Source organism: Ursus arctos, unplaced genomic scaffold (assembly GCF_023065955.2).
Source record: "Ursus arctos isolate Adak ecotype North America unplaced genomic scaffold, UrsArc2.0 scaffold_6, whole genome shotgun sequence".
Classification (NCBI taxonomy): Eukaryota; Metazoa; Chordata; class Mammalia; order Carnivora; family Ursidae; genus Ursus; species Ursus arctos.
This window is the reverse complement of record NW_026623078.1, coordinates 55,794,536-55,821,185: the sequence shown is the minus strand read 5'-3', so window position 1 is coordinate 55,821,185 and position 26,650 is coordinate 55,794,536. Positions and strand designations below refer to the sequence as shown.

The 26,650-nt window shown below is 35.3% G+C and overlaps 1 protein-coding gene across 4 annotated transcripts in view; it reads right to left on the bottom strand.

Annotated features, from left to right (window-relative positions):
• ZFPM2 (zinc finger protein, FOG family member 2) overlaps window positions 1-26,650 on the bottom strand; it is a 443,324-nt gene that overhangs the window by 322,580 nt on the left and 94,094 nt on the right. For 3 of the 4 annotated variants that reach the window (XM_026495581.4, XM_026495582.4, XM_044382651.3), the window contains one exon: window positions 4,424-4,525. In XM_026495581.4, coding sequence (XP_026351366.1) covers window positions 4,424-4,525 — 102 coding nt within the window. Of the gene's footprint in view, window positions 1-4,423; window positions 4,526-26,650 lie in introns of those variants that run through there. The other variant, XM_044382652.3, reaches the window with a different exon arrangement.

Below are 26,650 nucleotides of genomic sequence, written 5' to 3'. Positions count from 1 at the left end.
TTCCATTTAACAACCTAGGAGCAAGTCATGCTGTTCTGAAATGCACAACACAAAAACAATTCCGAATTTTAGTATAGTAATTCATTAGATCATCAATACAAGGTGTGATTTTCTACTTTATTATTATTGAAACACCTCAAGTGCTTAACATGTAAATACCAAAATAAAAGGGCACGCTTATCTTGATAACTCCGTGAGAAAGAATCTAAGTGACTACTTGCTCAAAATTTTGTATCTGTGCCTATTTGTATTAATACATATTACTTGGGGGTATATGTACTTATTTGTACATTTGAATAATGTGATACATTCATTTACTAAAGCTCTTGGAAATTTCAATTATCGTGGCTGTAAGCCTAACGGTAACGCTTAGGTACGTTCAATGTCAAACCAGAAAAATCAGATTATTTACTATTTACAAGTGCAAAAAGAAGTAACCATGTTTTTAATAATGTAAGCTAGAGACTTGGTATTCTTAGAGTTGATCTAAGATGTGACTTTTAAGGTGCTCATTTCATAAAGGTGGAGAATGGATTTATACTGATTTGCCTGAATTCTCTCCCCGCCGTCTCCCTCTACATCTAAATACAGAAGTCAGCACTCAAGACTTCGGCCACGGATTGTGGTTCTAAAGGTTTCTTAAGTGAGAGAGCCAGAGATGTAAACACTATATTCAAAATGAGCTCAGCGTTCTAAATGCATGAGAAGTTCTAGGGTAAGGGAAGGCTGTTAACATCTAGCAAATCCCAAGCTCTCCCAAGCTGTCAGCTGGATACTTTCTATACACCATCTTTCAAATTTCATCCACATAATAAAGTTTCAAAGTAGTTACTATTCTTCCCAGTTTAAAAATAAGCAAACTGAGGCCCTGGCTGTTTAATACACCTGAGATCACAAGACTGTAAAGAGTCAGCGTGCAAACTCAAACACAGATATGACTCTAAAAGTTGTTCAGTTTCTTCTGTAGTTTAGAGTATTAGGTTCTCATGCTTAATTATTGACTGCATCAGTGACAATCCACGAGTCATTTAAAAAGATTAAAGAAGAGAAATGGCATCAGAGTGTTGACAGCATTATACTATGCCTTTGGACATCTGCCTACACTCTCCATAATTATTAGTGCACAATAATTATTTATTGAATAATTAAATGTATAGGACTATTGGTAAACTGAAGTACTTATGAGGGGATAAAAGAAAAGAAAAGGTACTTACTTTAAAAAGAGAAAGAAATGAAGTGTAGGCAAATTCAGAGGAAGAGATAGTAGATACCAAGTAACATATCACTTAGATTCCAAGCAAGGTAATATCAGGGTAATTTTTTCAAGAGCAAAAAAGAAAAGTGAAACTTGAAAACAGTTGTGTGAAATACTGAAATAACGAGATACATTGACCTGAACTCCATTAGCTTAGTGTGGGTCTAGCCTCCATTCAAACAACGAAAGATTCATGAGAACTTAAAGAATATTTAAGGGTCACAAATATTTAAACATTAAAAAATTTCACCATAGATATGTTTGCAAATGTAAGATAATTTTTCTAAGGATTGTTTAGGTTCTGCCTAATCGTAAGAGTTAACAAAGTTGTGAGCAATTACTAAATGTACCTTTTAGTTGGATAACAAGTAAGGGGCAAAAATTGGCACTGCAGGATTGATATTTGATAAAAATAGAACACTTCAAACGAGAGTTGATTCATTATTGAATTGAGCCATCAAGAAAGGCTGTAGAGTCGTCTTCCATCAAACTCTTTCAAACTCTTTAAAAATAAGATAAACCCTGATCCATCTTAAATGATGTCAGCTCTATGCCTCAAATTCTTTAGATAATTTCCTGGTCTTTTGATTCTGTTCTATTTTTATTTAGAGAAAGCTGTCTATCTTACAGTGACTATCAGGACCGGGTGGGAGGACTTTAAAATTAGGAGAACCTTGAAATCACACCTGGCTCATAACCTCATGTCTTAACCAATCATTTGTGGTTAAATTCAAAACTAGATGCTTAGTATTTTAAAAAGTGTATCAGATATATTACTGAACTTAAAAAAAATGCTGAGAATTTTAAATGGGTCTCCTCCAAGGCTCAACAATTCCAAAGCCATAATAATGACAAGGAGAATTTTATATGAATGATCTGATTTAATTCTCACAAAATCCCTAAGAAGTATGAATGTTGTTTTCTACATTTTACAAATGAGGATATAGGAACAGGGAGAGTAAGAAACTTGCCAAAAATCGCTCAACAGAGTGGCAAATCCAGAATTTGAAGCTAAACCCTTAGAATAGAGAGCTCAATTTCTAACACGTTTGGAAACTGTCACTAAAATGTGGACAATTTTCTCTCATTGATACAGTTGGAAAGTACCAACAATGTTTTGCAAATAACAAAAATTGGGGTAAAATATTTATATAATCACTATTTATGCAATAACAAAAGTGAAAAAACATCCCTTAAACTTTGTCCTGACTGAAAGAAAGTAACGAAATTTCTACCTTAAAAAATAAATATCCAACATATATTCTTTTGTTATGAATCAACCTCATTAATTCAGGGGGTTTCAAAATCATGAAAACCCCTTTTTACTGTAAAATATCTGTAGGGAAAAATCTGTTATCGATTTTACAACAGACAAAAAAAGAACTTGCTTATAGGCCCGCCTGCTTAGAGACAGAGACTTTTCCTTTAAAGTTTTTACATATTCCCAATGTGCCACAGAAAAGAGCATAAACATTTTCATTTTAACAACTAAATAAAAATTTCATTAAATCAGATACATAAAATAAACTTAACTCAACAGTGAAATATTTCATCTTGAATGACACATCATTCTTTACCTTGCTCCTCTCTCTGTCTCTCTTTTTGTAAGCTAATAGTGCAAGTTTATTTCTGGAAAAGCTTCCTGAAAAAGGTGGCATTGATCATGCACAATGTGTTTAATAATTACCACCTTTTGAATTTACTTACTTACTCCTAAGTCCCAGGGAATACTGTGGGCCTCAGCCCTGAGGAAAGACAAAAACCTCCCCCGCCAAGTTTACTCTATTGAGAGAGCAGCCAGAATGCACACTTTGCAAGTAGGCATATCCAAAAGGCCATCTAATTTAATTTTAAATGTAAAAACTCTTCTAAGTAGCATATACATACTTAATTCCATGAATAAAGAACCATACAAAGTTCATCTACCCTTTTAAAATTAAATGTAATCCACAAGAAAAAAAAATAAAGTTTTAAAGATTTTTTTTCTTTAATCAAAGGAGTTCTTTACTACATTAAGAAGACGGAAGCATTATGCAATAAGGTGAAAATACCAGAAGTCTGCATCTTCTTTCAAACTCTTACAAGGTTGTATTATGGTACTTTAAATATAACACATTTTGATCCAAAATCTTGTAGAACCATTATGCTACAGTATACAGAATACAAACATTTGTGTGTATCATGAATAACATTAGAAATGACATCATAATAATCAGCTATACTGCATCTTCATTTTTGTTTGCATTATATTTTCCAGCTGCTGGTTTCAGAAAATTACCACTGGAGTTCCTCTCTTCTTCACGCACAGCAGAGAGCAATTTGCAAAGTCATGCAAGGGTGAAAATGTGATTGAAATATAGGGATCTTTCTTAATGAAAAATGTTACTGCTTTAGAAATTATAGCTAAAACTATTTCAAAAACTCGCTTATATCTTTAAGCCCTATGACATAATAGTCTCCGTTTATAAATATACCATCAATTATAAATTACTTGGCATCAAATATAAAGTTTTTTTTTTCAATTGAGTTCTTATGAAGTGTACATATTTCATCAAATTATATTGGTATTTAGGAGTATTTTGATCAATTGTTGTGTTTCTCGAAATGGTTCAATGTCAGGATTCTTAAAATCAAATTTAATTTTCATTCATAAAAATGAAAATGTTGCCAAAACCTTGAATCAGATGGGAGTGTCTGTTGATATTGTCTAAACTTCTAAATACAAATTGAGATTTAGTCTATGATTTATAACATGACTAAGTTGAAAGTATTTCTTTATAGTATTGTTACTTGTTTAAAAGTTTTAAAATTATTCCCAAACTGAATGTAGATATAGCATAAAGATTTCTGTCCAAAAAAAAAAAGGCAAGAAGAATGAACTAATTCTTATATGACTATGAAGTAAAAAAAGATGGAGATTTCAAGCAGAAATAACACTGGTTTTTATAGTTTAACAAAAAGATAAAAATCTTCTTTAAGTAATGATGTTTATTTAAACTTCCACCATAACCTTAGTACACATACACACACACACACACACACACACACACACACACACACACGAGCTGAGATTGTAAGAGTTTTACAACCTAATTAAAATTCAAAGGAAAAAAAAGTGAATTCCTGATAGTAGCAACAGATGGTTGAATTTTAAATTTTCTGTCCTACCTGGACCATCCCAATCATCTGTCTCAACTCCAGGCTGGCCTGGCTTTTCTGACTGTGTGTCCCCATCTGATTCTGCCGTCTCCTGGACTCCTTCATCATCACCTGGAAAACACCAACACACAGAGAGAAAGGGAAATAATTAAAGCTCTTCACTTGACATTTAGATCCTGGTAAAGGGATGCCCTTAGCATATGTCTAAGTATATGTTTGCTACATATAGTTGTCATTATACAGATGAAATGCCCATGATTTCTCATCTACTATGGCTTTATAATAAAGAAAATTAGCATTAGTCATCAATAAATGAATAAATTTTTACCGCCATTTACTGCTATAAACAAGAACAGTTCTGTAAAAATTTTATTCAGTTATTAATATTATACAGAAGAAAATAAAAAAGCAGTATGTAATTACTATACTGCTCTCAATACAGAAAACCTTAGCTCTCGTATTTCCAAATACTAATTTTTATAAAGGCAAGACGCATCAAAACAAAAACAATTACAGGCTTAAGATAAGACATTTACGTGTTGGGCTGAATTTAGGTTATTTTGAAGATTGCCCCCAGCTTTAAACTTGTTAAAACTTGGTTGTATTTTTAAAATGGATATAAAAAAGCCATCATTAAATGATCAGCATATGTAGCATACGAGATGAGCCAGTGACTCAAATCTTCACAGTGCAAGAAGCTATAAAGTTATACTTGTTCTTTTTTTTTTTTTTGAGAGAGAGAGAGCGTAAGGGGGGCAGGAAGCAGAGGGAGAGGGAGAGAGAATCTTAAGTAGGCTACACACTCAGCACAGACCCTGTTTGCAGGCTCAATGCAGAGCTAGATCTCAGGACCCTGAGATCATGACCTCAACTGAAGTCAGGAGTTGGACATTTAACCGACTGAGCTACCCAGGCCCCCAAGCTATACTTGTTCTTGAAAAGTGTAGCTAGTTCACACAGCTTCATGCCTTCATTTCCAATAAGAAAAGAAAACGTAATATATTTTGAGCAAAAGCATAGTCACGGCAAAGAAGATACATTAACAATACAATTGCATTTTAAAAGTAAAAAGTCTAATTTATAAATACCTTCACTTTAAGTGATAAAGTAACTGCTTTATAGGAAAGTAATCCATGGGGACACGGTACACACAAAAATACTCCATAATATACCTACTATCAATGATAATAGAGATCAGAACACAGAATACAAGAGAATGTGATGTCAGAAATAAAAAGAATGCATACCAAAAACATGGCAACTAAACCTTGAATCTAATAATGCCAAAATTTTTAAATTAAATCGCTTGCCCATCTAGTCTTTCTCTGAAGTATTAAGTAACTGTTTTCCACATAGTTGCCCAAATCTGTAATAGTACTTAACTTTTCATATGATTATACAAAAAAATGCACTGCATTCTTAAAATCTTTACAAGTAACCTAGAAATTACAAAATTTTCAGGAAACTATTACTATTACAACTGACATCAATATGATGTTGATGACTTTTGAACTTTAGACTCTATAAATTTTCTATTCATTTCTATATATGGCCTCACAAAATGAATCATTTAAAAAGTGGAATAAAGGTAGAGAGCATGCAGAAGCTCACTGACAGCTTCGTTGTCATAATTTCCATAACCGAGGATCACTGGCTCTGGTGGGTAACAAAGAATAAAACATACACCCTACACAACCAAACCCCATGTCTGGAATTGAAGGCTCTTTGAAAGTTGAGTTCTCTCTTCTTTTCAGGATGATCACCATGAATAGCAATGAAATTGTTTCCGCAAAATAATAGATACTGAGTATCTACCATGTTTAAGGAACTGTAATAGGTATAGAAAGATACATATGGAAAAATACAATACCTTTCTGGAAGTAGTATAAAACCCATTTAAGAGAGTAAATTCACAAATAATAAGAAGAGTGCTAAGCAAGGTCCAAGTATCATAAGAAAGGTACAAAGGCTCAGGAGTAAGATAAGAGTTTTAATCTGTGTTCCTTTCTGCAGGTCATACAGAACAACACAGACACATCAACCAATTCTCTTATAAGATCAGTGGAAGAGTTCTGCTCTCACTTCTCAGACACAAAGAGGGATGGTTCTCAGCCTGCATAGACAAGTAGGCTTTACTTCCTTTTAATATTTTCATATACTGTGAACCCTGTGCTAAGTGCCGCTCAGCCCAACCCTGCCTGTCCTGGCCCCTGTCTAGTGAGCCCCTTCCTACTTCCCCTAATTCAGAGACTAAGGCTTTAAAGCCTGTTCAACAGAGGTTTACGGCAACTGTTTTGATTGGTCAGAGCCCAGGTTGTACCGGTTGTTGACTACGTTAAAGAGTGGCCCTGCATATAATGCCACACGGGTAACAGATTGGTATAACTGGAATCCTGAAGTATTAGCTCTGGCAGAGAACCCTGATACTTTCTATGAGCTGGTTATTCTTTGCTTGCCCCTTCCTGCTGGAATCAATTGACTCTCCTCCATGTTCTACTTTGTACTTTGTGCTCCATGGAGGTGGGATTCTGTGGACCCCCTCACTGGGGCTGCTTTGTTGTCTGATTTCTGGTTCGGTTCAATCAATGGGAGGCACTGACAAGATCAGAGGATCAGAGGACAGGAAGACAGGAAGAGAGAAGACAGGTCCATATCCCTCAATTCCATCCTCTCTGATGGTCTCCAGTTGTTAGCAATGGCTGTGTTGTACAGTCAGCACTCCTGGGAAGTGGCCTGCCTGCTTCTCCCATGCTCCTGCATCACCATCACGGTCACTTCCCGTGACTGTTCAGATCAGGAGCGCTAACAGCTTCCCACTGTTTCCAGCCTCTGGGTGCATCACATCCCTTGTTGGTCTGGTTCCCTTAAGCCTATCCACACCTTGTACACTGTCCCTTCACCAAACTCTCTTTAGCAAAACCCATTGACCAAGTTATCAGTTTTCTTCTGGGACTCTTACTGAAGCATTCCATTTCTTCCCAAGCTCCTTATATTATTATGTTCATGGTTTTTGTCCAGTCATGGCTTATACAATAATTTGCAGTAAACTTTCTTTAAAAAGACTCACTTTTTATAACATATAGACATATTTCTAAAAACAAAACTTCTTATCACTGCTAAAGAAAAATCAGTCGTTAGATGCCCATAATAGAAGGTAATAATAAAAATAAATACAATAAAAATAAAGGTAACATTATTAACGTCTCAATATTGTGTCTATTTAGACTCTGAGTCTCTGGTCTCAATTCCCTGTAATAGAAAAGAAAAGTAACAAGTTAAGCTATTTAAGTCACAGTAATATAAAGATGGGATTTTCTCACTGAAACACAAAGAATATAAGAAACTTGAAAACTTTCTCACCGGTTGATTCAATGCTACTTAATGCAATTATCAGTATAGCACCTTAACCTTCTTGAGTACCCCCAGGGTACCTGGCCTAATTTGGGGAAATATGACCTTTACAACACTTCATTCTTCATGGACACCAGAATCCACACTAGACTCTGCCATCTACTCCAGTAAGCTTTTGAGTGCATTTCCACTTCTGAGTGGAGGTTTAACTCAGGACAATAATGCAGAGGAGCTTACAAAGGAAAACATCCTCCCCAACAGTGAAAGTAGAGAATGCAACCTATAATTTTAAACAGCATCTATTCCTTCCAGGCACTTTTCTCATGTCTTATGAATCTTGAAACAAGGAGGGGACTCTGGAGATGATCTGAGCCAAATGAGAGAAATTTACTGACTACAAAATTGATGCACAGATAGGATCAGTAACTTACGTATGATCTTACAGCTGCCATATTTATATCTGCATAAGGCACCTTGCTCGAACCTTCTCATGCTTGAGCAATAAGTGCTTCCCAGCCATCACAGGGGTGACTGAAGCAGCTTTAGGTAGATGTCCTTTCTTCAACAAGCAGGAAGTAGGAGTAGGGGAGAGCATGAAGGGGCATCATAAAAGTCACCAAAAACAGCAGTTTATTCAAGGTTAGGAATTAAATTTGACTCTCCTGCCAGTCTAGCATTCTTTCCAAAACACCTTTTCTTGCCTCTGCCATGCCCCACCCCCTCTAGCTGAGTACAGAACCCTGCACACCTGAAAGAGCTGAATAATCTCAGAGCAACACGTAATGAAGCAAGCATGAGACATGCTGTTAAAAATTACATACCCAAGGGCTCAGATAGTAAAATTCTGCGTAGAACCACTTGGAGAAGTTAAATTGTATATTCGGATACTAACTATTCCACCCTGATGTCCACACAAAGGAGTAAATCTTTCTGAATTTTACTATTACATTTATATTGTTGGAAACATGTGGTGCCATGCACAATTTAATCAATCATGAACATTTATAATGCATATTTTTGAAGATACAGTGAGATATATACTTTCTCTTAAGGACCATATAATCTAGTAAAGGAGCTAGGTAATATGCATAAGAGAAGTAACCACTGATAAAAACCTACAATCAAGGTAGTCCATGAATAATTCCAAATGAAAACACATAAGATATAGAAATTCAGAGACCAGAAGCATGAAATGACATTGACCATGGAGAAGCTAGTATAATTCCAGAGTTCTTCATATTGAAGGCAATGAAAAGCATTAGAGGTATTTCAGTAGGGGGCTGATATGATCATGTGACACAAATACATTAACCAACATATATTTATTGAGTTTCTATAAACAAATTTTGTTAGACATCTGGTCTTTGAGTTCTCCCTTACTCATTACATAACAACACTCTGACCCATGTCTCAGACATTCTTGCCCCAAAATTTTGTGAGACTATAGTTAAGTCTACTCTGAAATATTTTATTAGGCAAATTACATATTTAGAGGGAAAAATAATGAGAAATACAGTGGGAAATACGTTTGGAAGACTATATTACAGAGTAATCACAATAATCACAAAAATTAGATGTTAAAAGAATCCAGTTGAATTTATAAATGTTCATCTTTATTGAACAGAGATGATATAAACTGTTCTTTATTAATACATTAACTTTTGAGTCCCAGGCACTGGGCTGAGCACCAAGAATATAAAACAAAGATGGCTCCTTTTCTCATATAACTTACAGACTAAAACAGAGACAAATCAATAGACTGCAATCTCATGTGGCGAATACTTTGATGGGAGCACTCCAACATGTGACAGGAGCCCACAGGCGTGACACCTACACCAGACTTGGTGCAGTAGAAGTTTCCTGGAGGAAAGAACCAATAAAATTTCTGAAATTTTGAAGGCATGACCTTATAACCTGAATTCTGTAGGTTTAATGACCTGAGGCTCCATGATTGAAAACCATTTCTCAGATTAAAAATGAAAGCCATCTCCCCCCCAAAAAAAAAATGAAAAAAAAATGCCATATAAAAAACATTACAGTAATTAAGTTGCTTGTCCAGAAAAAATGGTGATGAAACTAAAGACATCTCAATGATGCAAAAGTAGAACCCATACAAAGTTTTAAGATGCTAAGAGAAATAGTTTGAGAAATTCTGCTACTGTACAATGGTTAAATGAATCAAGTCCTTTCTTTTATTCAGTCTAGGCTAAATTTACCCAGGATCATCCTCGTCTACATCTACTGGGAAAAGAAAATAGCAGGATGACTACAAATCTCAGCAGACCCTTGATGCACAGAGAAATTTGGTAAATCACTCAAAATGAAAATATTATAATACAGCCTATTAGGGGCTTGATTGAACTAGTAATTTCATATAATAAAATACTTTCATTAAATGTCACTTAACTGCCAAAATGGAACTATAGAGCTTAGATTTCAACTTGCACCAACATCTGGAGCAATACCCAGTATTGATAATCCTGATTCATGGAACAATTTGCTCTAATTTGTTTCATTATGCAGCACATATAATTAGAACTACTGAAAATAAATATTGCAGAGTATTTAGTTAAAGAAACACTGTAAAGATAGTTGATTGTATACAATTAACAGCTCAAAAGGAATTACATTTTGCAACTGTTTTAAGCTATTTTAAAATTGGGTACATGTGAAGTATATATCACATTAATAAAAATAAATCTAAGACAGAAGAATAGTTTAGAGCCCTTGATCAATTACCTAATATGTTTTCTTAAAGAAAAAAATGCCAAAAAGGAAAAGATGACCGAAAACATAAGAATGTTACATGAAGTGATACACTTGAGTGCAGAAAACTAAATGGGTTGAAATTAAATTTATATTCACGTCAACATCTACTATGTGCCACATACTAAAATCATAAAGATGAATAAGGCAGAAAACATGTCCTCAAGCTTGGATTCTATATTAAACCTAAACACGGTTACCATTTCTTGAGTACCACTCAGCATTAGCTAAATGCTTTACGAACATCACATCAATTCTGCCATGCAATGGTATCCCTGTATTTCAGAAGAGTAAGCCAAGAAGCAGATATGTGAGAAGATGCCCACACACTGCTAGCAGATTCAAAAACTGACCCCAAGTCAGTCTCACTCCAGTGACCATACTCCAAACCCCAAGGGTATTACAGTGAAACTCTACTGAATATCAAGCAACAAAAAGAGCTGGATGCGATCTGATAGCTGCTTCTCTTCTCCATATTATAAGCCTTGTTTCTTCATTATGCTTACATGTTAAAATGAAATGTTTGAGGATATAATATTTATAAGCATGATTTTTTCTAAAGTACACTATTTGACTTAGAACTTGGTAAAGTCAACTACACATAGATGCTTAATCAATAACCATTGCTCACTCATGAGTGATAAAATTAGATCCTGGTTTCATTCTTTTTACCATAACCTACTACAGTATCATTACATTTGCTAATTAATTGCCTTCAGCACATTATTTCTATTTAATAACTAAAATATGTCACATTTTAAAAAAACAAAAAAAAACAAAAAATAAAATAAATAAACAAAAAAAAATATGTCATATTTGTCAACTTTTAGACTCTTCATCTTCTAAGTTTATCTCAGGAAACTAACTCATTTTTATGGTAATGTTTTTACCTTATTCATTTTTAATCTTTTTACTAATGAAAAATGAAATGATTAAAAAATAATTTAATCAAATGTGAAATCTCTGAATTACTCTTAAGAAACACTATTTTTTCCCCTCATGACAGGGAGTTGCTTCTTCTCTTTCAATATATTTATTCTCGTGGAAAATTTATAAATAGAACTTTATTTTGATACTAATCCAGCTCCAGCTTCTTCTTGATTTGAATGGAAATGACTTTATTGACCGTTGTTTTTTTTTCCTTCTAACCATTTTTTTTATTCTTATATGTTTGAAATCAGTACTCTAAGTAGCTTATGAAAAATGGCATGAATAATTAATAGCCAAGATAATAATGACAAGTTTGTTAAGGTATTGCTTCAAAAGCTTTGTTGGTAGAAAGAAGAAAAAAGAGAGAAAAGGATGCTAGGGAGAGAATTAAAGAAAGAGCTAGGAATGCATCTGACACCCATTCATTTACTTGCTAAATTCTTTATTCACATACTTTTAAATAGAAATTTCAGTGTATTTTTAGCAAAGCACAAACACATTTAATGGGATAACCACTATATATATCCAGAGACCAATTCATAAAAAGATGAAACAGAATAAATGTCAAGCGGTAACAAAATCTATAATATTTCTAAAATTATGGCTATGGAGTTAATGGCTTTCCATTGCAAGATTAAACTCTTTTGTTGCTCTTTTAAAAGATATCACACATATTTTGCGGGCCCTTCCATTTTCCTTAGTCTAGTTTTCAAAATCAATGAGAGCCCTATTGGAGGAAATTGAAGGTGTTATTGAGCAATATAATACACAGCACAAATGACTCGGGGGAATGCACTAGAATATAGTCTTTCGAACACATGAAACAGAATCTTTAAATTCCATATTTTAGGTATTGTTGGCAAGGTAGTAAAAGCAGTGGCTCTCCTTGCTAAGCAAAAATAATTTCAAAAACACAAACATCTTTTCACTCAATGTTAGACATTCCTGTATAAATTAAAGATTTGCCACGTTCTGAGAAAGCCACTTTTTTCAGCACAAATAGCAGCAGCGTTTGTGAGCAGTCATACAAGAAAACAGCCCTTCTCAACCCTGCTCCTTTAATCCATGTAGTCCCTATCAATATTAACCTCTTATAGAAATTCTTGTACAATGTAACTATTGAACTTTCTTGACTAGGAGTGTTACTGTAGCTGTTAGTCATCCCTATAATGTATTTTGCAATCAGCTAAATCATCAAAGTATTTTTTAACAATGAACAGTTCAGAAGTGACAGATCTACTTTCTTGTTCACACTGCTTATCAGAGAGTAGATATCACATATGTTTTCCAGGTGCTTCCTATAGTTAGGATACCTTCACAGAAGCCGCTCATGAAAGATAAGGTCATAAAAGAGATGAAAAATGTGTGAGCTTCATACACTTATGGTTTTATCATCAGACAAGATAGCTTTGGTTAAAGGACTGTAACAGTCAAAAACAGAACACTACAGCTTCGTATTGAAGGGCGAGGACATTTAAGTTTAAGATTCAGTTTTTGTTTGCTTTGCCTAATAGTCCCATGATATCGTTGGGCTTAAAACAACAGTTTCGTAATAGATTAACCAAACAAAAGTGCCATGGTAAGTTAACTCTGCGTTGCCAAAGTGTACATGTGGTTATATCACCAGATACAAAAATAAAACTATGCAATTGTTATCCCTTTTTGCTAACACCTAAATCTAAACATTTCAACCACTTGAAAAGAAAAGGCCCAATACGCTGTGGAGGGCTGTAATAGTGTCTGACTCAAGTCTCCCTTGGGCTTGCTACAAGTATATAAGAAAATGTAGGGTTTTGCCATATTCTGGATAGTTATATTCAGTGGACAATTATTTCCAAAAATGCATGTGATTTCCTTAACCTAATATGTCATTGTTTTGGCAATAACCTTTTCTCATATTCCAGAATATGAGCAATTAAACAGATCAAAAGAATAGAATAGAGTCCACATTTACTGGACTCTAAATTTTCAGACCCTGGATGAGGAAACAATTCTGGGTCAGTTGATGACAGTGGTCCAGAGCTAAGTCTGCTATTTTGAGAAGAAACTCAATCTCTACAGTTACCGGGTGCCTACTGTAATTTGTGGTATTCTATTATAGCTAGTAAGAGGCTATTGAACATGCTGATGTTTATGGTACTTATATAAAAGTCACAAATAAAGTATTAATAACTTAGGAAGAAAGGACAGTGATTTATAAATCATTTCATAGTCTTAATCCTAAACACTTACCCTAGATGTGAATATTATCCTCCATGTGAAAAGAGCTTTTCTCAACATTTAAGTTCACTAAAGACCTGGAGCATAAGGGAAATTTCCACATAGGATAAAATAAGGCAAATTCTCAGCAGTGTATCATCCAAGAATTTTGCCTCTCATTATTTCTCTCAATGGGCACCTGAAAGAGTCAATACACAAGCAAGTGTGGGAGCATAAAAAACACCCTATTTTAAAAGATGCTTCTAAAATGTGTATTTCAAAGTTTATATATGTATTTTTTCTTATTATCCTTTCCCCTTCTCCCTACCTCCCACCCTACCCCCCCCCAAAAAAAACCCCACACAGTAACAATTATATTCCGCTCAGAGGAGGATTCCATATAATTAAGGCACTTCTTGCTCCAAAGAAGAAAGTAATGCCTGATAATCTATAAATGAGGATACTCTGAACTGTAATTTATCTTTCACAAATCTGTTCTGCTATCAAGAAACCACTATTCTTCAGTTTGCTGGCTTCAGTCTTCAAGATTCAGACCCAGCATGCATTTTAGGGAATCATCATCACCAACAACAACAAAAAGTAAAGCCAAATCTCATAATCTCTGAAATAGTCTCTTTTATAAACCAGCCCAATCCACACAGAAAGATCAAACCAATTTAAGAAGGTAACATCTGAACTCTGCTTTCCATACAATCTTATTGTTTATTCTTTCTTTTTTAACAAAATGATTCATCCTGAAGAGGCCTCTCCTCTCTCATAATCCATTTAAGAATATGATTCATAAGTAATTCCTCATTACCACAGTGTTCCATTACTACAATTTAATTTACTAATTATAAATAGACTTTATTCAAGCCACACATCCAAAGTGTGAAAGCCCAATGGAGAATGCAACTAACAACTTCGGTCCACATCTGAATGCCCTTGCCCTTTATCCAACACTAGGTCAAACACTCCAATGACGAATGACTCTCAGAGCTCCAAATAAAGGATAATAATTATTTCTCCTGATAAACCCTATTCTTCCTACTGCTTGGCAATCAGAATAACACTTTACCCCCATTTTTTCTCTCTATAATGGCTTACGGGAAGCTCAGATTTGCATTTAATGCTTCAGCTTTCAAGATATCTATCCTCCTCTCTTATGCTTCTCATCATTTCCTATCCTTCATCTTGGATCAATGTCATCTCTCTGACCCATACCTATCTCTCCGGGGTCAACTCACACTACAATCTCCATTGCCCTCTTCGCTTGTTCATCAAGCTCTTGCAAACAACATGTTGTCCTGTCTACCTGAAACACTATTATTTATTTTCACCTACTTAATGCCTATTCAGCATTAGATGCCAGCTCAAGAGTTGCATTCTTAAGGACTTTTTCTCACCTTCCTCACTACGTCAAACCACCCTGTGCCACTTATGTGATTATTTTATTAATATATGCCTCCCCATGATCATGTAATCTCCAGAATAGCCAGGGGCTTCCCTGTGTTTACTTGCATGGTAACCACAGCATGCTCCATAATGTCTGATACAGTACATGTTCAATAAATATTTATCAAACTAGATAAAGCATGCATTTTGAATGGACTGATGACATAATGCTTGGAGTCATGAAGTAAAGACAAATAAAATCTATGCCCTCTGCATAAGCTGAAAACCATTCATAGTATAGAATTTGGAGTTGGGCGTGTGGCTGCCTGATCATAAAGACTGCATTTGCCAGCCTCCCCTTTAGAGAGGTGGACCACTCCTAAGACTAAGTTCTGGACAATGGGATGTAAGTGGGAGAGTTTTGTGGAAGCTTCCAGGAACCTATTCTTACAGCTGAATCTAATCCTGATGACGTTTGCATATCTGAGCAAAAAAGGAAAAAAAAAAAAAAAGTATTCTAGGTCACATTAGCCTCATCCCAGCTCAGATCCGTATCTAGCTTCTAGCACAAGTCAGAGTCCCAAGTACGTTATCACAAGACCCATTTAGACTCTTTTTACCACAAGGTCTTCCCACACCACCTCCTCCCTCAGGGCCAGCAAGAGGTCCTTGGCTGCTGGTGATAACGCAGGAAAAACACAGATAGTATCCACAGCATCATCCAGATTTTTAGAAACATGGGAGAATTTTTCCCCTCTCTGCTTTAATTTTTAACGCAGTACTTTAATGAGTATCTGTGGTCTGTATAGGCACAGGTAACTTACCCTATAATGATAATAGATTTGGAATTCAGATATCTAAATGCCAAACATTTTAGGAATCTTACTCAAGGTTTTCCAAAAATTCAGAATTTGAAACCAAACTTAACATTCTTGATCATTGCTATCCCCTAGAGCTCACTCACATTGACTAAAGGTACTAACGGGTTGATTCAGGCTTTCTAGAGCCTAAAGCTTATACAATTTGGGAGGCTCTCTTTAAAAGAAGAATACAAAGCCATAATTACAAAATTGGGTGAGGACCATGGAAGGAGTCTATGCAAGTGAGGAGTTCTGAAGCTAGACTACACTGCATTGAACTGTCCTAGGCTCATAAAGCATTTGATATCAAAATAGCTAAACAATTACTAAATAAAATTAAAAGGGAAATGAATATATCTTATATTGATTTGACAATGTTAAGTTTAAAGATAAGATTCATATTTTATGTAGATTTTCAAAATTCATTCCTTTTCTTAGTGATCTGATTTTTAGGGCTACCTTCGAAGTTCTCTAACACTCCTGCCAGTATTATAGAGAAAACATCATTCTTTTCTAAATTGGGTTTTCCTTAGGATATAGGCTATTTTCCTTGCCCATTTTTTTCCTAGTATGACTCCATATCTTTGTAGAGTTGTTTCTTGTTATGAGTGCCTGTATTTCAGTATTCCCTTTGGTATTCAGCCACCAGGACAGGATATAGGAGCACATGGCTCAAGGATTGGATGAGGCAGGTGTGCGCTGGTGAACAGCTTCCGTACTAGAAAGATGCACATTCAACAAGGAAGTTTGAGAATGAACATATTCTCCTTCCTTTACCAGCTCAAACATAACATTTTCTCCACTCCTTATATTTACTCCCTTTCTCACCCATACCTGTTTTCCTTTCCTTCCTAGATGACTGTATCTTTTAAGAAATGAGAACATTCTTTATAAATTCCCCTTTATGTCTCTGTACACGTGTGGTCATGTATAAACACTCACACATATCAATGCTTCTACGGCCAAAAACAAGTCATATAGGTTCTCAGTGTTGGTTAACTAGACTGGACCATAATTTGCATATCTAAATAAAAAATAGACTGCCTTGTGCTAATTCTGTGCAACAAGAGAAATGACATCACATTCCATTGTTAAATAGGTAGGGGGGCAACGTGTTTTATATATCTGTAGATTTCTACCTTGATAAATCTCTATCTTGAAAAATAATCCTTAAAGAGACCTTCCCTTCTCACTGTCAGAAAAATAGACTCACAGCCTACTGTCTGAGCTACTCCACTTTCCATCTCCGGTATGTACGTAAGACGTGGTGAGATACAGCCACTGTCAAGTTTCAGAACAGTTCCTTGTCTAATCTTTCCGCTTCTCCAGATCTCTGATACAGAACCTGTTAGAATGTATTGCTTACTTTTCCAGTTCCTATGTTTATCTCACTTCCACTCTTGCCATCTGCTGCACTGCATTTCCTCCAGAAAAGTGAAAAGTTTCCACAGTGCCCAGAGATTTCCCTCCAAACAATGCCCTCTTCCCCTCTTCCTTCCTTCCTTTCTCCGCTTTTTATTGGGTCTCATTTTGTGTTAAGGTCAAGCTGTTTTAGAGAGTTCTCTTTGCAAACATTTCTACAGGGCTGAAATTCCTATTTGAATAGTTTTGATGGATTTGTAAACATTTGTTGTTTTTGAACTGGCTGTGGCCCAAGTACACCCATTTTGGGGTGTCCCCACTCATTTGGATTACCTGGAAACAACTTCGCAAGAAACAGGCAGTGAGAAACTGTGGCTTATTTCATGCCACCAAATCAGGGCAATGTAATCATCCAGTTAGTATAATGAGTCTAAAGACCATTCGGTATAGCCCTCTCATTATATCAAAATGCCAACTTCACTTACTGAAAGCTAGCTTGTACTGACAGAGTCTTTAACTAGAAATATTTTAAGCACACCTCTAATTCCTTTACTTGAGCCTTTCTTTTTTATTTCTTTTTCTTAACATGTACCCTTATTCTTGACTGACACGTCAGGCTTCGTAAGTGTTTAATTAGAAAATGCCAAATTAAAAATACCCTGGAAAAAGCCCGTTTTATGCTTTCTATGCCCAGGTTTCTTCAGATGTGTTCATTTCCTTCTACAGGAATTATACTGATAGACACCAGAAAACAAAACCAGTTCTCTATTTCCATAAGTATAACCACCTGAGTTTTAATTCGGTATTAACCTTTAGTAGTTCTGTGACTTTAGCCAAGTTACAGACCCTCTGAAAGTCACAGGTGAAAACAGCACCTACCCTGCAGGACAGTCAGTTGATTAGAGATGACACACGTGCTGCAAGATGTCTGACTTTCAGGAGCAGTCGGCAAATGAAAGTTGTTATTACCATTATTATAATTATTATAATTGGTACGTAGTCTCAATGCCAATCTCTGGAAACTCACTGAACTACAAAAAAGGAGCCGAAAGAGAGATCTGTATTCCTTATCAGTATTTACTCCACTGGTATAACACATCCAGTTATTTTTACTTGACCTTTTAAGAACAACAAAAAAGTGACTGACTTTATGACTATAATTAAATTCATCCGTACCACAGCTTTCACTTCCTTTTATACATTCTACATTTAGGCCCACCAGAGAGAAAGATTATCCCACCAGGTAGTGGAGGGGCAAATTCTTTCATGCTTCCTGTTGCTTCTCAAATGATAATCAAAACATTGCGAGACGTTTCACATACTCACAAGAAGATATGAATTTTATATTAGGACATTGAGAACTTTGAAAATCTTATTTGATTCAAATATGTTAGCACAGAACAAAGAAATTTTTCTCAAATCACTTACAAACTTTAAGGATAAGAAGTAGAGGAGACATGGCTCCTTCTAAGAGATCAGTCTCTCTAAAATGATAACATTTTATCTAAAACCATAATGTGACCAACAGTCAGATGCAAGGTTGTCAACCACGTTAATTCCATATAATTAAAATAAATTAGCTTCCCAGGGTTCTCTAATGCTAATGCTGTGTTCATAATTTAAATTTTCATTATATAAAAAAATAAATTAAGAGTAAGTATATGTAAATGACTAGCAGATATTAATGTAGACCTGTATGAATTGTTATATATATGTTTTTAAACAAAATAAAATAGAAAAAAGGGATTTTTAATAAAAATAGCTATTTATACAATAATAACTTGATCAAAACTATTTTCTCCAAGAAACATGGGCGCTTCATTCTACCCAAAATATCACTGAGAAAATGTAACAACAAAAGGACTTATAAATAAGTAGTTCTCCCTTATAGTACTCAGCTAAAATTAATGATTAATTAATTCAGTATTTAGATTAAAAGTAAAAAAAGTCAATGAACAATGCAGATATCTTTTAATATCCAGATGCTATATATATGATATATCATCATTTATATTATTGTATTATATATCATATATATACACATATATATAGTACCAGGAAATTAAATAAATTTTTACTCTTCTTCTGACTTTCAACATTGAAGGAAAAACAGCAAACTAAAGTAAATTTCGCAGGTCAAAAAAATGTTCTTTCACTTACAAAAACCTTAAACATAAAACCAAAAAGGCAATTCCTCTAAATGGTAAAACATGATTTTATATTAATTTTCAAATTTTATTATCAACAACGATGCTGATGTAAAATAAGAATATAACTAAAACTTAGGCAAATATCTCTTGACATCTTATGTAGTCCAGGTAGAAGCAGAATGGAATCCACTTTATTACCATATGAAATTATTTCATAAATAATGAGAGAATTAGGTAATTAAATATTTTATCAAGTCTTAACATATTTCAAAAATATCTTCAGTACACTGCACACTGAAGATCTGTTGATGGTCAGCTTACAGACAAAACAGTAACTTGAGTTTATAATATGCAAAAAAGTAGTCTATATTATCATACATGTTTCATATAAATGATATCATCATGAGTCATTTCAGCACTGCATAAAATCAATCATTTTAATTTTGTTGAATGTATTAAGATAATATATCTGGGATCAGAGATGAGGTAGACAGACAAAGCTTGATCTGACCCTCATATATAAAGCACTACGTAAGTCATGGACAACATTTGTACACCCTCTGGTTCCATCGAAACCAAGAAAACACTGAGTCCCTGTAAGAACAAACTGCCTTCAAATGTTCTCTCATTTTTTCCAATAATTATGGTTTAAGAACAAAATCTATCTGATTCCAAACAAAAACTATGTTTGGGGGACTTTAAGATGGCCATAAAAGGGTGATACTACAATGTCATAGATATTATTTTTTTTCTTCCAATCTCATGAGATAAAAATTGTACAAGCCCAACATAAATACAGTCTCTATTTCTACATTCTAAAAAGAATTCCTTTCCATTTTGCATTGTTAGATGACTTACGTAAGAAAAATTTAAGGATTTTAAAATAAATGTAAAAAAAAAAAAAAGAAGTCCTGGATCCAGGAAAACAGAGTTTGCCAAGGAACAATAATGTCATGTGGAGGGAGGGGGAGGTGGCGCAGAAGGGAAGGGAGGTCCGTGCCAAGCAAAGCTGGGGGCTGTTCAATCAGCTCTATCAGGGCTCCATCAGTGTCTCCACTCCAGCCAAATTCAGAGAAAACAAGGAGTCAAAGATTCAGGTCAATAAGCTTATAGGCGATTTGCACAAACAGTTCCTCCAGCAAGGTAAAAAACAAAGTCATATTGGCTTTTCTTTTTTATGCCTTCTCTTTGAACTCCCTGGTCCAAACACACCCTGGAAATGTCAGTGTTATATGCAAGAATTTTAAAAGCTCAGCTTCTTAATCCCGTTAAGAAAAAAGGAACTAAGTTGCCTATAAAGATCTCCTTCTTTATTGAACTCAAAGTGATTATGGTAGAACTGCCTTTTGCAGATTCTGACTCCAGTTGCCCAAGCATCAGAGGCAAAAGCATGTCATTAAAGGCAGAAGTGAGGAGGAAAGAAAGCATCACCGACTGAGAAGCGTTTATGAAATACAAGTAAATAGACTTTCCGAACTAAAAATAATAATAAAATAAAAAGAAAATAGGAAACAAAACAGTGCAGATGTTTGACACTGGATTGAATGAAAAACAAGCAGTTTCTATTCCCACAACCAAATCTGCATGGTGTTCTTTTTTCTTCTTTCAGCATTAAGGATCTAGATAATATTTTTGTTGCTTTACCTTAACCTGGAAAAGGGGGATAAATGCCAATTATCTAGGCTTGGGTTTGTTACCAAAGAGAAATATGGCTTTTCCTAAGTTATTTCTTAATTTTTTTTTTTTTTTTTTTTTTTTTAAAGATTTTATTTATTTATTCGACAGAGATAGACACAGCCAGAGAGAGAGGGAACACAAGCAGGGGGAGTGGGAGAGGAAGAAGCAGGCTCATAGAGGAAGAGCCTGATGTGGGGCTCGATCCCGGATCGCCAGGATCACGCCCTGAGCCGAAGGCAGACGCTTAACCGCTGTGCCACCCAGGCGCCCCTAAGTTATTTCTTAATTTTTAAACGAAACTACAAAACTACATAAACTGAGGAAAGAAAGAAATGGAATGTGGGGAGGGACATTTCAATGAGTCTGGCAACCCATTGGCAGAAAGAGTTACTAAGCACAATGATAAAACCAACGCTGATACTCACATCTTCTGCATTTTATCTTTCTGATACAAGGATGTGGTATTGTGGAAGGGAGCAAAGTGACTCATATCATCCTCAAACACCCCAAACTGCTCTTCCGGAAACTACATTAATGAGCTACAGATGGAGTCTCATCAAGCCCCTGGCTAAAGGGAGGATTCTGATTGGGGTTATCTGTATCTCCTGACAGCTTCCCCAAATTGCTTGTTTCCATTTCCTACTGGAACCTTTACTTTCTTCAAGCCTTTCTTTTCTAGGTATAAACAAACATGTCAGGACCATGCCTCTTCTCCCAGTTACAACTTAGCCCCCCTCTGTGGCTCACTCAAGCCTTCCATTGTGGTGGAAATCCAACAGATTCCTAGAGCAAGTTGCACAGGTATCACTACACCTCTCCTACTCCCCAGCTCTCTGCTGTCCTCTTCTGGCTTCCTGCGACACTAGCCTCATAGGTAAGATAGATTCCACCCAGAGTACTGGGAGCTCACTCCCTTTCCTCAGGTCTCTGCTCAAAGTTCACCTTCTCCATCACTCTTATAAAATCTCTCTTTCTTTCTCCCCTTTTCTCTTCTCTTCTCTTCTCTTCTCTTCTCTTCTCTTCTCTCCCCTTCTCTTCTCTCCCCTTCTCTTCTCTCGCTTTCGCTCTCCTCTCTCTCTCTCACACACAATCATTCTATTACTCTTAACCTGTTTTGCTTTTCTTCATAGTGCTCAACATCACCCATCATGTTATACAATATGAATTTGCTTATTCATTGTCTGTCTCTCTCCCTGAGAATGAGATTGACTTTTGTCTACTGCTATATCCACAGCACCGAGAAGAGGGTCTGGCACATGCCAGATGCTTAATATATGGGTTGAGTTGAACTGATTTTATCTATTGAACAGAATTGGAAGCTTCTGCCAATCTCATTAAATATCTGTGTATGTTTGCTTTTGGGTTGGTATTAATTACGTCTGGGCTAGAGTTAAACCCAAGTCTGAGTAAGTCAGCTTTTCTTTAATATGCTATGCATTTTTTCTATTTTAAAATTCCTTTAAAATAAAAATATATCCTTTAATTTCTGCAAACAACCTGTGTCAAATATTTTCAAATGTGGTAAGAATGTCCATTGTTACACCATATCAGTCACCTTATTTTGTGGATTTCCATTATGCCCCTTTTTTTCAACCTTAATCTTTCCAGATTGAAGACACCTAATATTAATTCATCTGTCTAGGCTAAGCACTTCACCCAGTGATTTCTCTGACCATTCTCCATACATAGATCCTATGATTCAAAGTAAGGTTTGTTTCTCTTCCAAAATCAACTTTGATGGCATCATTTTCCCTTTCAGCCTTTGTTTAGAGATGACGTCACCAGGAATCAGTTTGTAGGGACCCTCACTACCTTTTCTAGATAATCATTAATAATTCAAAGTTCACTGACATCGTTTCTTTGGAGTTTTCTTTTTTTTTTTTAATAATAGTATGTTCTCCTACCCTACAGTGATATTGACCTGACACTTCTCTTCCTGTTCACACATCCTGTGACATTCTCTTGGAATGTATCCCAAGAATGTCTATTTAATTTCAGTCAACAAACTTGAGTTATTTCAATGAGTGAACTCTTCCTGCAAATAATCAATAACAGCAGACCAGTTTTAGAACTGCTCCATGTCAACCCCACCATGAAACTTACTGTCTCTGTGTTTATGCAGGAATCGCTAATACAGAATATAGAAGAGTTCCCACCTGCCAGCAGGAACATACTAAAAACTTCTCCAGTTGCTTTCCAGGCCACCTAGGTTTCAATTTATATTAGTTTGCTTAGTTCGAAACATGCACTGATGTACTTCCATGTTGACTATATAAACCAGAAGAAAGGCAGAAAACAAATCACCGAAGCACATAGTCCAGTGCCACAGGAAACGTGTAGCACTTATGGACCCAGCCTTGATGTCTTCGTCATCTGTAAATTCAAGGAAATAATTCTTGCTTGTTTCCTTCCCCTCAGAGATACTGTAAGGCAAAATGCCAAATGATCTAAATTCATTGCACAAAAGAGGATGATGCAAATTGTTAGTATTGCTTTATTTTTTGCTGAAATTCCTAAAATGTAAGGATAGCAAGCAACTTCGAGAAGAGCATCTTTTAATAAAGAGTTCATTTCATTCATTTGGAAGATGAAAAATAGAGACATGAAATATGCAGCTCACACAAAGTAAGAAGTGATATAAGAAACTTCAACAGAATTGTCAGGTTCCAATTTTAGGCCTGCAACTCTAACAAGGGTTTATTAAAGGTGTTCTTTTTCACCTTTAATTGTGAATATTTATGACTTAGATTCATATGATTAAGAATTTTGCACATTTCATGTTGACATAAAATTCTGACCAACATTTTGACATTTCTGTGGAATATTACATTATGACAGTGATTTGGGTCATATTTAATCACATGTTTTATAATGACTAGCAATAATACTAATAAATGCTTCAAGACTTGTAAAAAGGCCTGCCCTTTGACAACAAGGAAATAGACAGTATCTATATGAAAGTGAGGAAAATACCACAACAATAAGAGCAGAATCATTTTAAATACTGAAAATATCCTGTATAATGCAGCTCAATTTCAAAAGGAAGTAGGAACTTTTACTTATGAAGAGCTATGTCTTCATAGATACACAAAAAGCAGAGAGTTTTTCCTACTTTTTTTTTTAATAAAAAGGAAAGTCACGATGGCTTATGATTGCTTTTATACACAGCACAGTTGCTAAGATACAAATGAAGATAGACTGTAACTTTATGTGCATCCTCAGTACCCTCCGCTGACTGTCCGAATACCTTGTTTGGAACACTGAAAATATTTTAACCGTGCTTTCTGATCTGGGTTTTTAAACTACTATCCTTTGTTTAATACAAAGAAAGCATTTGATGTTCAAAAGCATTATCCCTGGAACTCAGTAAAGAAACCATGTCCTTGCTAGATTTTAATCATGTCTAGATCTTTGGCTGAAGAAACTTTCTAAAGAATCCAATTCTTTTTCATGTATACACACACACACACACACACACACACACACACACACAATTTTTATGTTGTTGTAAATGACTTACAATATGTGCAAAAATACACTTCATCAGTGACCCCAAGCTGAAGATATTTTTCTTCAGGAGAACAGTTCTTATACTCTCCTGCATCATGATGGTGGCGTCATTAACCATTTACATACTTACACTCTTTTAATGCTAACCCTATCTTCTTCCCTGCAACTCAGAAGAAAACATAATTGTGTGTCACTGAGACTAATACGTGAATTTCTACAGAAAGATTAGCTTCCAGTTTTCCAGAGAGAAAATTTTCTCTTCCGATTGTAGCTAATCAACTTAAGTGAAAAATGGACGGAATCCCTACTATGATCTCAGGCGGATGCAGTATCTGTCAAAGTGCTGGCTCTCTTTTCTGCCAGTTCCTACCAACTTCAGTGAAAATCTCCTGGCCTCACATTTTATGAGAGTAAAATAATGAAATACTTTTCCTATTAAATAAGGCGACAGCAGTTTGCAATAGTTACAGTTGTATTTTTTCCGCAAAATATTATGTGAAAATGAAAATTCTTATTTCCACCTATCATTACTTTCTAGTTTCAAACTAAACATTAGGAAGTTATTTATAACATGTAATACATTAATTGTATATTTCTTTATAATTTTACATTAATTTGTATTTTAATGATATATTTAATTATATATATTTTCTCCTAAGATACTACTAACTTAAAACTTGGAGTTCTACATTCTTTTGTTAAGCATAGCCCTTCATAAATGATCACCCCAAAATGTACTCTAGTAATACCTTTCACTACTGCCTCTCTGGATTAATGAAATTGATAACGATGGCTGAATCCACATACTAACTCTTTTTATAAGAACAAGAAGAATAAGTGGTACATGCTAACTCTTGGTTCCTTCTATTTATTGTAATCCTATAACATAAGGCAGGTACTCTACCATGATTTAAAAATATATTTCCTAAAAAACAGGGAACATGAAATCTCTTCAAATACAGATTTAAACACTGCTCATTTTCAGCCAGCTTTCACATGTATTGCTGTGGCTGCTATAACCAAGAAACGGTTCTAGCACCCACAACAACTACAGAAAATACTAATTTGGTCTGAAGTCTAAGTCAACACTACCAAAGAAGGACTACTCAGGCCATACCATTCTCATTTTCAACGGAAAGCCTCCAATGTGGGAGACAAGGGCCAGGTTACAAAGTCATCTTGAGGTCTTCAAGAGTTAATGGTCAAGAAGGTTTTCTTAACTTCAGGGCAGCATGCGGCCATTCCATTTCCACAGTTTTTGGGGTTCTACTGACCACAGGGATGAGAACTGGCTGACTTCTTTTGTTTCTAACATACCAGCAACAGAAAGTCATACTGGAATTTTAACAATGTATATCAAACATATATGTGGCCCCTGAGATGGGTATTGGTGGTTTTGGGGGAAGCTAGATCATCATTCTTAATTACAGGCTGTCAAGTCTGATCAACAAACTTACACACATTAAAAAACTTGGTTTCACATCATTTCTCTGCCTAAAAAATACAGACATCCAAATAAAAATGGTAAATAACACAAACACAGACATATAGAGATAGACACGCAGTCATGCCCTCTAGGAAACGGTCATGGTAAACTCAGCAAAAGCAGCTGTTCTAAACCAACTAAGTGACCTAAATACTTAGGAGGCGACAGAGGACCCATCTTACTTGCAAAGACAGAACAGTTAAATAAGAAAAAAAAATTTAAATCATGAGAAACCTTGGACACACTTTTGAGAAAAGCAAGCAAATGAGTATACCTGCTCAATGAAGACATGGTTACTGGCAAGGCCACCTGGCTCAAAGTCAAGGGTGGAAATAAACTGACATACACTGTCTCAGGTGTTTCTTCCAGCATAATGTTAATGTGTTAAAAGACAATCTAGGACGGGAAAATAGTGTGTATTTTCTTATTTGACACAGTATTAAAAAGTACCAGCCTCAGTTTTAAAAGTCAATGTCAAACTACCTAAAGCATTCAGTTTATTTATTTTTATTTATTTTTTTTTTATTAAGTAAACTCTAAGCCCACTATG